At 35.6% G+C, this 18418-nt stretch overlaps 1 protein-coding gene across 4 annotated transcripts in view; it reads left to right on the top strand.

The window, feature by feature from the left end:
* ARHGAP42 (Rho GTPase activating protein 42) overlaps positions 1-18418 on the top strand; it is a 159943-nt gene that overhangs the window by 121319 nt on the left and 20206 nt on the right. For all 4 annotated transcript variants that reach the window (XM_062567301.1, XM_062567298.1, XM_062567300.1 and 1 more), the window contains 9 exons: positions 2268-2368; positions 4666-4775; positions 9348-9426; positions 10752-10791; positions 11464-11526; positions 14041-14115; positions 14802-14886; positions 16098-16156; positions 16953-17058. In XM_062567301.1, the coding sequence (XP_062423285.1) occupies positions 2268-2368; positions 4666-4775; positions 9348-9426; positions 10752-10791; positions 11464-11526; positions 14041-14115; positions 14802-14886; positions 16098-16156; positions 16953-17058 (718 nt within the window). The remainder of the gene's footprint in view (positions 1-2267; positions 2369-4665; positions 4776-9347; positions 9427-10751; positions 10792-11463; positions 11527-14040; positions 14116-14801; positions 14887-16097; positions 16157-16952; positions 17059-18418) is intronic.

Genomic DNA, 18418 nt, shown 5'->3' with positions numbered 1-18418 from the left:
TATGAATAAAAAGCTTAAAGTTGCAATGTAGATGTCTGGTTAGAATTTTTTTTAACATTAGATAAATAATGTTTGATTTCATTAAGTCTCATCTCAAAAACAGGTGACTTCTAAAGTCATGTAATACTGCTTTGAGAGTGCTGTTCCTTCCTATATATACTAAAAGAGCTGATGAAATCCCACCAGAGGAAAAACTGCTTTAAAATTACCATAGATGCTATTTTGTTAAACAATAAAAATTACAGTATAGGAACAGAACAACTAGCTTCTGAGGATACCTAAATAGTTGACTTACTGTTGCCAGTGCTACATTGTATTACTTTCCTGTGAAATGCAGACAGTGTGAGAACATTCTCTGAGCATGCTTGTGACAAACCGCATAAACTTCTGTATTTACATTTGTGAATTGCCAGACAGCTGGTTTATATGACTGCTGCAATCTTTCATGCACCTTTGTGGAGGGCAAGACCATTATATCTGTAGCAAAATTGCTGTGTTTATTTTTGACATCTTTCAGTTTAACTGTTTACATTTTTTTAAAAAACCATCATTTTAAACTACTTTCATTTTAAAAAGAATTAATATGCCCAGATGTACGGTACTTAGAGAGAAAAAATATCAGTGTCATATTTTTTCTCAGTAGTAGCTCCCTTGGAAATGAGTTGGAAATTCACATGTGGTCAAAAGTATCATCTAGCTCTTTTCTATTCTGAACTTACATGGTAGTCAAAATACTGCACCATATGGTTTTGTAGAGAGAGCATATTTGAATGCCAGTTTCTGAAGCATAATCTGATCCAAGAGGAAATAACACTTTTCCTTCTTGGATACCTCTTCACACATAATCATTTTGTTTGGTCTTTGAGGCTGAGTACCCAGAAGCTATGTCGATGTTTGTAAAATAAGTGGAACTATGCTCTGGCACAGTGAACAACTTGCACATAATATCCCACCCACTATGCTAGATTTCCTTGCGAAGTCATGTCCAAGTTACATATTGAAAATGGCATCTGGCCAGAGCTGCCCTCTCTCATCCATTTTTCTGGAAGAGTACTAATGAGTCTGTACCAAAGTTGAGCCAAGGATCGTTCCAATAATGTCAACTTCTAATGTCCACAAATGTTTCCAATATTGTTGAATTTATCATTACAGAAATAGCCATAATGTTCTGGCCCAAGTGGAAGCAGTCAAATTGCAAAAACCTACTTGAATTATCCTGTCTTTTGCAATGCAACACCTCTCCAGATGTATCCATAAGAATTTAGGAGATTATCTTTTTCTGTGACAGTGACAGTGCTACAGTAAACAGATTTTTTTTTCTAGAAAATTATGGGAGATGTTGGCTGTACTTCTAGGATGTGTAGAGAGTTATGGAGATGTTGCTATCCTCATAGCAAAGTAAGAACACATTATAAAAGCCTGCATCTAAGGTAGGCTAGCAGATAAAGTTTAAAACATTTCAAGGGTTTTGTGTTTCGATTCACTAAAGGTCCAGAGCAACACCAAAGCAAAACTCAGGGTAATCTAGCAGTGAAAATATTTTTTGCATCAGAAATCCTACATTTCACAGTAGGATTAAGAAGCACTGTGATGTGATCTCTTCGAGATAAGCCATGCATCCACATAGTAGAAGATTGTAGTAGAGTCATGTATGGTTATCTAAATAGAAGTCCTCTGAATCCCTGGGCACATTATATTATGGTATTGTGTGTGTGTACAGTTGTCAATCTGTGGGCAGTTTGAACTGCTTGTTGCCAGAGATTATGGCAACATTTTTTCATTTTTTTTTTCATTTTTAAAAGTATAGCTCAGTAGCCTTTGCCTCTGAGCATGGGCACTTCTCTTCTAGAGCAGCTCTTCTTTAGATCCAGCACCACTGTAACTTCCATTTGGCAGGATCCCTTTTGAGGGATAAAAGGCAAATATTTCTTCCTGAAATTGCCACCTTTGCCATTCAGAATTTTCTCCATGCTTTCTAAACTCACTATCACTCAGTCTCACTGTCATTTAACTTCACTGTCCCTTTTTGCTTCCTTTCCTTCTTCCTTTGGCAGAATAATCCTATCCTCCTATATTTCTACCCTGACAGAATGCCGTTACCCATCCAGTTGTTAAAGAGAGTCTGCCAAAATGGGGGGAGTTTTTGTTTTGTATGCTACATGTGGACAGTGTTATATTTTATTTCCCTACTGTATAGAATTACAGCTAAAGTAGTGACAAAATCCTCAAAGAAAAAATATTTCTAATGCTATATTTCTTTAATCTAGGACCACTTGGATTTACATGGGTAAAACATTACTGCACTTATGAAAAAGGAACAAAAACATTTACAATGTGTATAACTGAAACAAAATCTGGTGGAAAACTGGTGAGTATTACACAATCTCTAAAATGGGCTTATAGCTTCCATATTTTATATTAAGCGTTGAGGAAATGTTAAAAGAAAGAAAGATTTGATGAACAATGTACAAGACTTCATATATGAGCAGTGTATCTCATATGTAGCGTATATAAATAAAATATCCATTATTTAAATAAAATATTTCTGATGTAACATGTATAAACTGTGTACTAAGTATCATAGAATCATAGAATGGTAAGGTTGGAAGGGACCTCTGGAGGTCATCTAGTCCAACCCTCAGCATAGCGCATACAGGGACTGAACCCATGACCTTGGCATTAGCAGCACCATGCTCTAACCAACTGAGTTAAACCTGCCCCCCAGTACTCTAGTTTGATGGTTCCAAATATGTTGGCAATCACATTTTGCACAAAATCACAGAATGGATGAGGCTGAAAGGGACCTCTGAATATTCACAGAATGGTAAGGTTGGAAGGGACCTCTGGAGATCACCTAGTCCAACCCTCAGCGTATATTATCCAATCTAACTTGCAGAATCACATAAAGTAAGTTGCTCAAAAGCAGTTTGATTTTGAATAGCTGCAGGAATACAGACTCCAGCATCTCTCTGAGCAACCTGCCCCAGGGTTTGACCATCTTCACAATAAAAAAAAAAAGTTTTTTCTTCTGTTTAAATGGAAATTCCTGTATTTCAGTATGTGCCTGTTGCCTCTTGTCCTGTCGCTGGGAATCACTGAGAAGTATCTGACCCAGTCTTTTTACTTCACCCTTCATCAGATATTTATACAATATTTAGACACATCAGTAAGATCAGCCTGAGCTTTCTCTTCTTTAGGATAAACAATTCCAGCTCTTTCAGCTTCTCCCCATATGTCAGATTTTCCAATCCCATAATCACTTTAGTGGTCTTTTGCTGGACTCACTCCAGTAGATCCGTATCTCTCTTGTGTTGAGGAGCCCAGAACTGGACACAATACTCCAGATGTGGCCTAACTAGGGCCGAGGAGAGAAGGAGAATTACCTCCCTCAACCTGTTGGCACTGCTTTTCTTAATGCAACCCAGGATACCACTGGCCTTCTTGGCCACTAAGGCACATTGCTGGCTCATGGTGAACTTGTTGTCCACCAGGACCCCCAGTACCTTCTCTGCAGAGCTGCTTTCCAGCAGGTCAACCCCCAGCCTGTCCTGGTACATGAGATTATTCTTCCTAGGTCCATGAGTTGGCATTTCCCCTTGTTGAACTTGATGAGGTTCCTGTTGGCCCGTTTTTCCATCATGTTGAAACCCCTCTGAAGGCCAGAACAACCAGCTGCTATAGCAGCCACTCCTCTGTTTTCATCATCTGAAGACTTGATGACAGTGCACTGTGTCTCATCATCCAGGCCATTAGGGAAGGTGTTAAACAGTACTGTCCCACCATTGACCCCTGGGAGACACCATTGGTGACTTGCCTGCAGCTGCGATTTTTCTTGCAGATCACAACCCTCTGAGCCCAGCAGTTCAGCCAATTTTTAGCCTACTTCACTTCCACTTATCTAGTCTGTACTTCATCGGTTTGTCTATAAGGCTGTTATGGGAGACAGTGTGAAAAGCCCTACTAAAGTCAAGATATATAACATCCACTGCTCTCCTTTCGTCCGCCAAGCCAGTCATCTCATCATAGAAGGCTATCAGGCTGGTCAGCCATGATTTCCTCTTTCTTGTCCTTTATATATTTGGAAGTGGCTTTCAGGAGGATTTGCTACATCACCATCCCAGGGATCAAGGTGAGGTTGACGAAACTGTAGTCCCCTTGATGCTCCTACTCGCCCCTGTTTAAAACAGGAATGACATTTGTTTTTTCTAATCTTCAGTAGCCCCCCACCTTCCTATTGCCACAGCTTTTCAAAGATAATTGAGAGTGGCTTTGCAATGACATCAGCCAGAACTAGGAGACTTAGGAGTTAGACAATCTAATCTTTAAAAATCTGTTATCTGCCTGTGCAAGTTGATACAAGTATATGATATTATTCTAACATATACCAACAATCTTGTTATATATACAAATATTTGTATAATTTTTGTATTTAGGAATTTTTCTCAAGTATAGATTAGATAAGAGATATGTAACTAAACTATTCAATATATTCCTACTTTATGTACAGAAATATTACTGTAAATGTTCTTAAATTATTTGGATCCACCATCGTAATGTATGTTCCCTGGGACTGTTTGTGCAGTTAAATTCAATGTGTGGAATCTGGCTGTATCAACAGACTGTGCTAATTTTGTATTTTTTGTTTGTTTGTTTTTTGGATTACAGAATGGCCTTGTCACCAGCCCACCAGAAATATTTAAACTAAAATCCTGCATCAGGAGAAAGACAGATTCAATTGACAAACGTTTTTGTTTCGATATTGAAGTGTTTGAGAGGTTTGAATTTTTTTCATTGTGTTAACAAAGTGAATATAATTAAAAATAGAAGCATTTTCAAGATAGGCATACATATTTCTCGCTCGGCTTTCATCCAGATAAATCAGACTTTCAAGATTTAACACTTAGTTGCTCAAATCTATTCTTCTAACAGAAAATGCATTAAAGTTCATATATGTTGTCTTAAATACGGTACGGTTGCATGCAGTGAAAATATGGTTCCTAAAAAACCTGTATGGCAACAGACTACTCCCTTTTAGAGATAGATCATAAATATTCCTTTAAATACTATTTTTTTGCATATTCTTTATCAATCTCTCTCTCTCCTTTTAAAATTAAAGATAGCACCTAGTTTTCAGTTTTTTAAATTACTTCTAGAATTTTTTGTCAGTTATTCCTGGATATTATAATTGTATAAAATTGAACAGCTTCTTCATATTTGAAATGTATATGCACTGTACTTCCTAAAAGTGATTTTTCTTTGAAGTTTAGGAATAAAGTAAGAAAAATTGAATGAACCTATCCCTTAAAATATGATGAAGTAGGCTGACTTTTTTGGTCTAAGAAATATTTATGACTGTTGCTTTCTTTTTAAATTCTATTCAGAAGTACTGCTGTTTTACACGGTTTAGAGGTTACTTTGGTGCTTGTAAATACAGTGCATTACTCAAATTAGACTTTTGAGTGAGTTCAGGCTTAAGAGATAGACATTTGATGTGAACAAATGTTGAGAAAATTTGGTCTCTTGAAAGCTGCTTTCAAGCTTCAATTGATAGCTTGAATTTGAAATTGGTAGCTTTTCTTTTTAAGTAGAATGGCATTTATTAGACAAATCTGTTGTAGTACCAGTGTAAAGTTTTCAAAATTGAGTGTTGGCCTTTATCTGTAGAAGTACTTGAAGTTACTCAAGTTCTTTTCAAAGGAACAGTTATGGGTACTTCTTTAATTATTTTGTTGCTTCTGTACATTTTGATTGACTTCAGGTGTGCACTGACTGTCAGTTGAAGACCTTCTGCAGATTTACCCAAAAAGCTGAAAGAACTATAGAGTACATTACTCAATCACTATTATAAGGAGGTATTTTTCTGAGAGAAAGTTGACACTTGTAACTGATAGGAGATTCAATAGGGAAGTAGTAAATTCTTGTGTGGGTTAGCAGAGGAGATAAAGCTTAGCCAACAGAATACTGAGAAATACTTGGTAGGAATTCATAAACAAGGGCAAAATCATCTCTTCTGAATGTCATATTGATGAAACTTGGGCGAGTTATGTTGGTAATCAGCTAATATTTTCTGACTTTGGGGACTAAAATGCCTATGTGTGACTGCAAGTACATACAAATATAATATTGAAATACTCAGGATTCAAAAAAACTTCAGTAGTGATTACATTTAAATAATTATTAGCTAATTTTAAATTCAGTATTGAAGATTTCTTTGTTCACATGGAATTTAAAGAGATGTTAGGCATCACCTGCAAAATACAGAGAAACTTTAAAAGTGATTGATATCAGTAAAAGATAGATTTACTTAGTAATGTAAGGGTAGGACTTTTCGACATGAAAGAGCTCCTTCTACAAATGTGCAGCTACAGCAATATCTTTAAAATTCTGTTATGAGATTTTATAGGGAACTGCTGTTTCCAGATACTTTATCCCACATAACTAATTCTCTCCTTGCATTATTCAGCATTTAAATTAAAAACATTGGAAAAAAAGTGCAGACTAATGGGCACAGCTCATTTCATGAGAGAACCATATTAACTGAGACAGATCCTTTCAACTGTTAACAGGGAACACACATCGTGAACACTTCTAATTGTCACAATTAATTTAAAATTGACTTAGGTGTTTTTCACACCTACATTCAGCTCGGACTTCTCACGAAAACTACTGGAGCAATTAGTCGCCATCTTACTTGTTTGGAGTTACATAAGATGTTAACATCATAAAACGTGTTTCACCTTGAATGCTACTCTATTTTCTGAGGAATTGCCAACTTTTACAAGGACTAGAGAGGAAGCTAGTTCAAAAGTACTGGAGTTCTTCCATCTGTATTTGTAGGGCACTGATATTTGGGCATTATAATATTTAGATACTTGAATGTTAAAACAGCCTGTACAATCTTGACCAACAGGTTCAATCAGGAATGCAGAGCTAGAAGCAGGAGTCTCTCTAGGATTGAAGTAAAATGATGAACTCATTCACATCTCTGTTCTTTCTGTACATGCTGATCAAGGAACTATAAGCGTAAATGGAATTTTCTAGCTGAAATCTTTAGCAGTAGTCACAATAGAAAGAAGAAAAAAATCAGTTTCTATTTCTAAAAAGTTTTTGAGGGGAAACTTCCTTGATAAGAATCTATGGGTAGGTAGCAAGATGGAATATTTTAATGGCCATATAACCTTAGCCTTTAATAAAATAGAAGAACAAATATTCGTGTTAATTTGGATTAACTTTATCCTTTTATACTTATGATAGTAGATATAAAACAAAATGGTTAGCTTGCCATTTCTACACAAAACTGGCAGCTTAATTACTGCTCAGAATGACCTAATTACATTATGCTTTTGGCTTCTGAAAGCCATCAGAGGCAACACGTGGAGCAAATAACTCATTCCGATTTTTAACATGCGTGAGCTACTACTGTCACAATAGAGAAGAATTAGTGTCTTGACTTACAAGCTTTTCTGTGAAATTAAGGTTTGAAATGCTGAATTGCTGAGCTGATGGAGTAGTCTCTTGAGATGAGAATTAAGCACCAGGAAATTAATGAATATGCACTTCTGTGGATGTAAAATATCTGGGTATAACCCTGACTCATTTCAAGGAAATCTCTTTGTTTTTGCTATTGAAGATCAAAAATTGACAGTTTAACAGTGTAATCTTATATTTTATGAACAGTTTGCACATAGGGGAGTGAATATTTTTGTGCTGATCTGTATGTTAAACTATATTTACCTCTCCACAAATCTAAGTAAATGATCTGTCAAGGCTAGTAGATTTTGAGGATGTAAAGAGCTGTTATGGCAGTGTAGGCTGATTTCCTGCATAACATCCTCCTATGACAGAGTAATAGTAGAATTGTTACTATTACTAAATTATTAATAGAAATATTAACTTTATTAACATGATAGAATTTTGCATCTTTTTGTCATAGTAGTCTCTTGTAACAATATTAAAGGTATAGTTCAGAACACGATCTAATTTTGATTTTATGGGGAAGGTTTGCTCCTCTATATATGCCTTGATGTGTGTGCATGAACACATTTTTTATTTTCCAGTAGCTTTCTTGCATGCTTTTTAAATAAGATGTGACAATAAAGATCTTTCCAGTGAGGAGGGAAAGGATAGAGGGTTTTGGTTGCTTATTTTTTCGATGGAAGATATAAACCTAGTAAAAAACAGTGTTCTTTATTCATGTACTTACTAAAGTGCTTTAGAACAAATTTTCTAAAATTATGAACAGCGATGCACTACACTGGTATGGGAGCAAAATTTTCTCTGAGTTTTCTCTTGAGCATTCTGTACTGACTAATCAGTAAATTTTATCACATCATTTCTTAAAATAACTCACTTGCCTATGACCACAAATAAATAAAAAAATCTTTACTACTTTTGTATTTATATATATCTGTTCATAAAATAGTTTTAGGGGAAAAGATTGTAACAGATTCCCTGATGCCTTCATTGACTCCCATTAATTTTTTTCTACACATTGCCACAGTTTTATCAGCAGAGAGAAAATGTGCTACTTTTTGAATGTCTATTGTAGTGGTTCACAACCTGTGAATGAACTGGCTTTTTGAATCTTTTTAAGTAAGAAAGGATATTAACTCTGCTCTTTCCTGTAACCAGAATGCTTTAATTATAAACCTATTTTAGAATATGTATGCTGCATATTGCTTTCTAAAAGACAAATTGCTGATGCCTGCAGTTGAGCGCTGCAGGATGGTGCTATGTAATTCCTGCACCCTGACACTACTCAGCTCATTTGGCTTTACAGCTCCATGCCTGAGGTACTGTTTCAAAGGTCTGGTTTTAGTCAACCATTTTAGGGCACTTTTTTTTTTTTTTTAACCTACTTTGGATGTTTTGAATGTCTATTTTGAGATGTGATGACTTCTATATTAAAAGTACATAGTTCTCTTCATTTACTCTGAAAGGAGTGTAGATAACCAATTCAGACAAAGATATGTGTGGTCAGATTGAGCTGATGTAGCTTGTCATTAAGTTTTCCACCCAAAGCATCTCCTCATTGAAAAACTGGTTGTGTAGGATCCTATTTGCAGGTATATAACTCATCTTGCAGTGTGGAAATGCTTAATGTCTCACAGAAGGTTGTAGTATTAAGCCTAGGCAGCTAAAATTAAACCGTGCAGTAGCAAACTCTTTACAAACGTGAAATCTCCTAAATTTAGGTCAAAGTTAGTGTGTTATGTCAGGAGTTACAACTAACTTTAACTTCTCTTTTATGTATTCACTTCATGTCAGTGCACCTTTTGGATTCTGACTTAGATACTGTTTGAGAAAAATAAATTAATAATTTTAATATATGTGTATGTTTTTGATAGACCTGGAATCATCACACTACAAGCTTTTTCAGAATCCAACCGAAAACTTTGGCTTGAAGCTATGGATGGGAAGGAACCAGTAAGAATATTGTTATTCTATTTTTACAGTTTTATGACATGCGTAAGTTAAAGCAAGAAGCTGCCAAGCATTTCAGATATAAAATCTTTTACAATACGGTACAATATAAGCAAATATATTTCTTCTATTGTTCATAAGAACCAATGACAAATGCACGGTGAAGATCAGAACTATTAGTTTATTTTAATCTATGCTTATACATCGCTTTTTTTTAGGATATTTAGCATTTAGCTAGTCCGTTAGCATATTGTCTTACATGATACATTATCCAGATAAAATTTGTAAAATGGTAGTTTCTGTAATGGTAAAGACAAATGATCTTTTAGGCAATGTCATGTAGTAATAATAAATACCATCTTGAAAAGCACTGCAAAGAGCATAAAAACCTGTTGAAAGCTACTAAGAAACAGGTTTCGCTGAGATTTCTTCCCTCCATTAACCTGCTATTGAAATAGTCAATGAATGTGGTGATGCCAGACACGTATCCAAAGGAAAGAAAACAGTTGATTGGTTTTGTGAGATAAGTATTTTTGCCAGCTTCCTACTTGACTGGAACAATGCAGAAATTGAATCAGTATTTGAATGGATATTTAAACCATTTAGAGCCTGCAGATCTGACTTTAGGTGCCTGTATATTTCATGTTATTAAATCCCTCATGAAACTAGAACCTCCAGGTCTAAATGGGCTTTTGGGACACGATCTGAGTATCTGCCTTTTCCCCAGAGGTGAAGAGGATCAGCTCTTTCAAACTGCAGATACTTCCAAAACAACAGACTGTTACCTCCTCTGCCTGCTCAGAGCTTAACCAAGGGATGTCAGCCTTGACGAGTGCCGCTGGGGAAAGCTCAGGAAAAACTGAAAGGCTAGGCTGGTGCTGCCAGGAGCTCTGTGCTTGTGAAGTTAGAGAGGGGCTACAAATAGCTTCTTTCTTGGTATGTTTGAGGGCTGCTTCTAAGAGAAGGAGAAGAGCAATGAGAGGCAGCTCCAGGAAAGCTGCCGTCACTAGGACAGTGGAGTTAGGGCAATGGTGGTTTACGAGAAGGTCACAAAACCTAGAAGAGGTTCTTGAGCCTATCAGGTAATCCAGACTTGGATAAAGTAACTAGGTAGTCCTTCTGCCGCGGTGTTATTTCAATTTTTGTAATTTATTAAGCTTATTAGCTATGACCTAGTAAACAAATGTCAGAATCAAGGCTTTCCAAAAGCATCAAACTTAACATAAAATATGTTGGAACTAGTTTAAGAACTATCCACAAACCTGGTGATAAAGAACTTAAAGCACAAGTAGTTACCTGTTGCATTGATCTTTTTTTCCCCCCTCCAGATTTACACCCTGCCAGCCATTATTAGCAAGAAGGAAGAAAGTAAGCACTTTAACTATATTGAGATGTGACGTATTCCTAGATTTCTGTAATGTCCTAGTTTCCAGGGTGTGTTTGTGTGTGTGAGAGAGAGGGAGAGAGAAGGAGAACGAGCGCACATGCAAGATTAGTTTTTTGTGTTTTCCTTCTGTTACTGTGAAATACTGTTTGCTGGATTACATGAAAGACCATCCTATTCAGCTATGTAAGAAATGGGAGAAAGCCTTCAATTTTTGGATTGCTATCAGACATAAATTTGAAGAAAATGCATTTGGTTCCAACACAACAGTATATTTATCAAATCTCTATAAGGATTATATCTATAGTTTGTTTACCTAAATGTGAAGATATAACTGTGTTTTGAAATAGTATTCCTATATGGTTTTCAATTTTTTTGTTTGTAGCTGAATATGCACCTATTACACATGTATTGTGTAATAAAATGAGTATATATGAAGATATTATGGGTCTTACATGTGCGTAACTGCATTATATTTTAATCATGTTTATATATTCATGCATGAACTTCAATATACATGTGGGTATGTGGAATATATAGAGAGGTGTACTCTCAGACAGATGTATATTAGTCCTGACTCAAATGTGATACAGCTAAACACAGAGGTTTTGTGTACTGATGAGGTGAAAATGATTTTTTTTCCCTTCTTTTTATAGTGTTCTTAAATGAAGCAGGTTTTAACTTTGTGAGGAAATGTATTCATGCTGTAGAAACAAGAGGTGTGTATTAATTTGCAAATTATGTATTAGATTATTATGAATATTTTTCTTAAATATTACTTTGAGAAAGTCCGTTTGTTTTACAACTGTGTTTTGGAAGGTGTCCATCATTCAGTTTGTACTTTTCACCTATTTTACGTTAGTGCTTTGTGCTTAAAACTGTTACAAGTTCCTACAATAATGTACAATAATTAATAATTAACAATATTATTATTATAATAATTTTATTAACAATATTTTATTAGGTTTTTATTAATAAAATAATATCAATAGTAATTAATAAATAATTTTCCCTGCTTGCTATTTAACTAGGTTTTTTTTACTTTGTTTATAATTTCATGTTGTTTAGACAGCTTAATACACAGTTGCAGACATCTTTAATCTAGGTTTTTCATTTGTATGCACTGAATTATGCCTTCTGGTGAATCTGTAGGGAGAGGAAGCTCCTAACTTTGTTTTTTGGCATCACATCTAAAAACCAAGAAATTGAAGACATGAACACTGTCTGCTGAAACATTTGTGGCAAAGCATAACTCCCGTTATTTTATTCACTCATTTTGTACATGGTTTATCCATTTTTTTTTGCATTTAATGATTAACATCTGATAGTGGACATGAATGAAAAGAAAATAATAGTTGTCTGTTGATGACTCACAATAAGCTTGTAACTATTGCCTTTGAAACAAAGAGGTTCTGGCTAAGTGATCCTCCCTAAGCAAAGGGATCCTTTCAGTGTCGATGCACTGAGCTGATAGGGTGCAAGTGTCTTCTAATCCAAAAGCTGTGAGATTGCACTGTGCAGCATCAAGCCAAAGATGAATTCAGTTTCTCAGGTAAAGGTGTTAGGTAACTTTTGGTTCCCAGCTTCCTCAAATTGACATTCTTCTTCAAAAGATGGTAAAGAAAACCTCAGGTTATCTAACCGAGAACAGATTTTGGAAATTGTTTTCAAAGGAAAAATGTGCAGTTTTGAAATAGTAAGACCTGCATTGGGGGGAGAGAAGGAGAATAAAATAAAAATGTAATTACTTTTAATTTCAAAATTAAAAGTAAATCTACATTTTGGAACTTACAGTTTTGAATATATCTGCTAAGTATAATAATCCTGCTCCTATGGCGCTTAAGGGATCTCTCTTCCCTTGGGGGAGACAACCAGGATAAATGAGAAAATTATTTTGCTGTATTTCATAGAATCATAGGGTCAGTAAGGTTGGAAGGGACCTCTGGAGATCATCTAGTCCAACCCCCCTGCTCAGCAGGGTCACCTAGAGCATGGTAGGCAGGGTTACATCCAGGCGGGCCTTGAATATCTCCAGAGAAGGAGACTCCACAACCTCTCTGGGCAACCTGGTCCAGCGCTCCGTCACTCTCACAGGGAAGAAATTCCCCCTCACGCTCAGGCGGAACTTCCTGTGCTTCAGTTTCTGCCCATTCCCTCTTGTCCTGTCACTTGGGACAACTGAAAAGAGTTTGTCCCCATCCCCTTGACACCCTCCCTTCAGGTACTTGTACACTTTGACAAGATCCCCCCTCAGTCTTCTCTTCCCCAGTCTCAAGAGGCCCAGCTCTCGCAGCCGTTCCTCATAGCGCAGGTGCTCCAGCCCTCTGATCGTCTTTGTAGCCCTGTGCTGGACTCTCTCCAGTAGCTCCATGTCTCTCTTGTAGTGGGGAGCCCAGAACTGGACACAGTCCTGAAAACTCAGTGCATCGAAACTTGTGGAGTGATGTGCTTCCTTTTGCTTTCTACCTCACATTTTATGATAGTGTTGTTTCTGAGATGCACTTACAAACAATAAAATCATCATCCTTGGAATCCTGAAATATTGTATTTTGAATGCCACACTTCAAGCTTTATTTGTTGTGTCTGTGATATTTAAAAAAAAAAGAAAACAAGAAAAGAGAGAGAGGAAGAAAGAAACTTATGGGTAAATTGAGACTTAAAATTTATCTTTATTTTGCTTGGAGTCTGTTCGTGAAATATATATGCCAAGCTACAATGGTGCCACAGTGAACAGTGTACACTTTTATTTTGGGTACAATTGTTATTTCTCCAATAAATGTCACCCAAATCTGAATGGGAAGGATAATGATTTAGTCAGATGTAGGTGCATTCTAATTGCACTGAAGTTTAGCTAAGTTAAACTTGTGGACATGTAACTTGCTTTAAGACTGCTTTGGGTTCTTATTTTTCACTTTTTTCCGCCATCTTCAAGGTGTTTCCTAATGTAGCTCATATTTATGCAAAAGGATTCTGTTAATTTAAAATTATGATTTGGGTGTAGTATGGTGTGGTGTAGCATGGATTCAGTGAAACGCATTTGTTAATACACCAGCAGACAACTGGGTAGGCTAAAGTAGCACTCAGGAATGTAAATGTACAATTTTCCATAAATTAATTTAGATGTCATGGGTAGGTCTTCCAAACCTATTTTGAAGATGTACATCAAGGATGCATCAGAATATGTTGAAATACCGTATTTTACTTATTTTCATTATACTTATTTTCCCACATAGGTATTACAGTCCTGGGGCTGTACAGAATAGGTGGTGTAAACTCCAAAGTGCAAAAGCTGATGAATACCATATTTTGTAAGTATATGAAATGAATCTGTGTCAGTAGTGTGCCATCAGTATATTATGGTGACTTTTGCTTTAACTGCTGTGTTCAGAAGAATGTGTATCATAATATTTACATTTTCCTATGCACAGTTGCTGACAATAAGCTGAGTTTTCAGTCTTAAAAGAGAATTGCATCTAACTCGTTTCTTGTATGTGTTATTGCTCAATTTCTGCATGCAATCGTTGATATACATGAACAAATTACTGATAAAATGCATTTCTTCTTCTAGTTTAAATTTCTGGTTTTTGGCATCTATTTGGCATTTTCCGGAAGTATTTCAAAGCTTTGTTTGTAATACAACTGTTTGTCTTGAAGTCATAACTCAGCATCTCATAGTACTAGTATTTCACTTTTCATGCTAATTTGGCTCTGTAGTGTAGATATTTGAATGTCTAAACCAGTTTCTGCTGACTTGGGTTTAGCATACACTTTGATTATAGCGCATATAACTCAAGTTTATATGTACTAATATTAGTTCATTTTACTAATACTTTGACAGAGATGAAAATACTTCAAATTGATCAGATTGGTAGTTGATCTGACCAATGAAGTAATCATATGAACTAAATGTCTAGTTGTTAGCTTCTGTTGTGTTTCTTTTCTAATTAGTGTGTTAGTCAAACTATAACACAGTCATCATTCAAATTTCTACCAGCCCCTAAATCTCCTCCTGATATGGATATTGATATGGAGCTTTGGGACAATAAAACAATAACAAGTGGACTAAAAAACTACCTCAGGTAAGTATGATGCTACAAAAAGCTCAGTATTCCTTTTCTGGCACATTGATTTTTTTTTATTAATATTCTGGTTTTTTGTTGTCCATTAGCATGATGGTAATTGAGTATATTATCAGTTTGCACTGTGATTACTTCTAATAATAAATCTAAAGTTTGTCACACTCTTTCTGTCTTGCTTAGATATTCATGCATTATATAGTCCTAAATTTGGCAGGATTCAATTAACTGCATATTTCTATTTTAAATTCTTTTATGTCAACTGCAGGCATGTTGTGCTGAATTTTAATTCTTTGAGTTACTTAAGCCATGTAGCATGTTTCGTGGCATTATTGTTGAAGTAGAGTAAAAATCTCTGCAAAAATGTTCATATTTGTTTCTTACCCCATGATATTAGTACCTTTAGATGTAGGAGAAAAGTAAATCTCCCCTCCAAAACTATCAGTATCTTTTCAAATATTTGGTAATAAGCGTCCGAATTTTCAAGAGTGGTGGTACTTCTGAGATGCCTCTTTTGGGGTCTCAATTTTTAAGTTTTAAAATAAAGAGCATCAAATCCAGAGTGTAAGCATTTAGTGCATACTAAAAATCCAATTTTCACTCTGGAAAATAATCCTAGGATTTTTAGTGGAAATGCTCATAAAAACTTTGTTGAAAACCTCTGCTTTAGTGGAAGAAATTCATAATTGATAGCATGTCTTCAGGAGCCCATATCATTGTTGGTGTTGTATTTGTGGATTTAAAAGAAGAACTAGTAGTAGGTGTGTTTTTGACTATAAGACAGTTCACAGGCTACCTTTCAGAGGACTTAGCCAAAGTAACTCGGATTAGAATTTCAGTACCAGATTTCATAATTCTCAGGCTGAGCTTCAAAGATTATTTCTGCAGCCCACTTTACCTTGTTCTGCAGCAGAATTAGAATATTTCTATTCTGTTATATGGAAGGAAGAAGACAGTCTCTGATAAAGACAGTGACTCTAATATTTCCCTTATTAATTTACATAGTGACACTAGATTCCATTCGAAAAGATCATCTACGTGATTGAATTGTGTACTGCTTGTAATCAGTAAGCAGTGAATTGGGTTTGCTAGAACATACCAAGATATGACATGCAGATATTGAAGGCTATCATAGTGACACTAAAAGGACTTGAAAAAACCTAGAGTAATGCATTTTCTAAAATTAAAATGTCCTTTTTTTTTTTTATAACCAGATGTCTGTCAGAACCACTGATGACTTTCAAGCTGCACAAAGATTTTATTGTTGCTGTTAGTAAGTAAAGAAATAAATGCACTTTTTTGAGAGTAATACTGTTTCTAAACTGTCTTACTCCTCAGTTATTGTTGAATACCTACCCCTGTTTTTCTCCTTGCTGTGCTCTTCAGTGACCCAGGCAAGGACCTGAGTTCTTCCATTTCACTGTGTGTGACAACACAGAGCCATCTGAAAGCCCCCAAAACAGAGAAGTAACACTGCCTGAAGCTGTTTAGTGGTTTGTTCTCCTATTTTTAGAGCTTCTGTATGACTGTCCTTGCACAAAATTTGCATCTTGGTTTCTAGTTCTTGTATAACATTCATCCCTCTCATCCACGGACCTTTGTTTTGCCAGCTTACCTTGAGAAATGGGAGGAGTGATACCTTTCTCACAAATGGAAAAACTAGATACAGAGATAGTAAGATTGTTTTTCTTACGACTCCAGTGTAGAATTTGAAGTTATTTCCACATTTCCTCTTACTTTGATAAGAACAAAAGATATTCAAAGAATTTTAGATATTTTAAATATCAAGGGGTAGAATCTTGGATTCTAGATTTTTGTAGCGGCACGCAGAGTTGTGATTGCCACTGATTTCGGTGGGTCCACTAGCTTTTGATGAGTTATTTGAAATACAGATTCCAGAATGTTCTTGTAATAAATATAATTGAATTGTCCTCATCTTTTTAAAGGCTAATCATGTATGACTCACTGTAATACATGATGTGAATTACCATGCTGGCACTGATGCCGTTTCTGGTCACATCTTAGCACGCATTCTAATTTATCAAGAATATTTATTTTTTGTTTCACAGAATCAGATGATCAGAACTACAGAGTTGAGGCAGTGCATGCGCTTGTTCATAAACTACCGGAGAAGAACAGGGAAATGCTGGACATCCTTATCAAGCACTTAGTCAAGTAATCCTTGATTTTTCTCTATTTGGTATTATTTTAGGGTGTGATTTTTTTTTTCATTTTTAATTTGTCAGTGTTGCCTAATCCATTCTCTTTGTTGGGACGAAGTCTTTTGAAATTAAAATGCTATTCACAATGTGGTGAAAGAGTACTGCCTGTAGAAACAGTCATGCTTTTATTCATGTTTCTAACACAGGAATTGGCTCCAATTAAATTGGAGAAACATCTAAAGCTATGCTGCAAGGTTCATAAAGTATTATTTGAATCTGACTCAAGGTCCCATACTGTGTCAGAAATCTAGAGTAGACTAACGTTGTATTGTTTGTCCTTCATGTTTGATTTTATTTTTACCTCTAACAGCTCTGAGATACAGTATCATTTTGAAATACTAATTCGAGGTGTTTTTATTTATATCCTTGATATCCATATAAATGTCCAAGCCTTCATTTGAGTCTCTCCAGTTTCATCAGTTTCCCGAGTCTTAATTGTTATATGGAAAAACATTTTTTATTATTTTTCAACTGATGACCTTTTATCTTTATTGAATTATTCTTTTCTTCTTGTCTGAGACAGAAAAGACAAGTTTTGTTCTCCAGTGTCTGTACTGCTCGCCATTACTACATAGCTTTGTTACATCATCATTTTTCCTGTTTCTGCAGCAAACAGTATTTGTATGAGTCTTACTGCGTCTTCTGTCATTTTCTACTGGCTTTTGCTGTGCTTTTTTTTTATTATTATTTTTATTCTTTCTGGTCTGGGATGACTGGTGCTGTATGCTGTTTAGTACATTATCCTTGATCTCATAATGCGAATAGAGAAATAGCAATTGCTCGAATAAGGCCCGCATGATTGACTTGTATAAAAGATGTAGTGTAGGTCTCTGTATTGTTTTCCTTCCATTCCTTACATCCCCGCTATTTTGGTTTTTTGATCACAGCTTGAGCTATCTCAGTGTGCTGCGAGCTGCCTGCAGTGGAGCCTAATGCAGTTGCTTCCTGTTACAGACTTCAGAACTTTGAAAATTTCTTTGACAGGAAATTATTATTAATAATAATAATTATTAATTATTGTTAGCTCTTTATGGTATTATCCCCTGGAGAATTGATGTGGTAGGGAGCTGCTCAAGCACAAAAACAGTTCAGGCAGAGCTTACATTTCATTCGGCATGTGATAACGCAGAGAAACAGCAAAAAGCAAGTTTCGTAAGTTTCCTTATCCACAGAGTTGTTTGATTAGCAAAAAGTGAAATATTTACTGTTTTTTAGTGATGGATTAATGGTCTTGTAAAAGCTGCTAGTTTGGAGGCCCTAAAGTTAAAGAAAAAAAAATTACCTAATTGTAGGCAAAATTAATTGTAGGCAAA

This window comes from Rhea pennata, chromosome 1 (assembly GCF_028389875.1).
Source record: "Rhea pennata isolate bPtePen1 chromosome 1, bPtePen1.pri, whole genome shotgun sequence".
Classification (NCBI taxonomy): Eukaryota; Metazoa; Chordata; class Aves; order Rheiformes; family Rheidae; genus Rhea; species Rhea pennata.
Note: the sequence above shows the minus strand (reverse complement) of the source record. Positions and strands in the feature narration are given on the sequence as shown.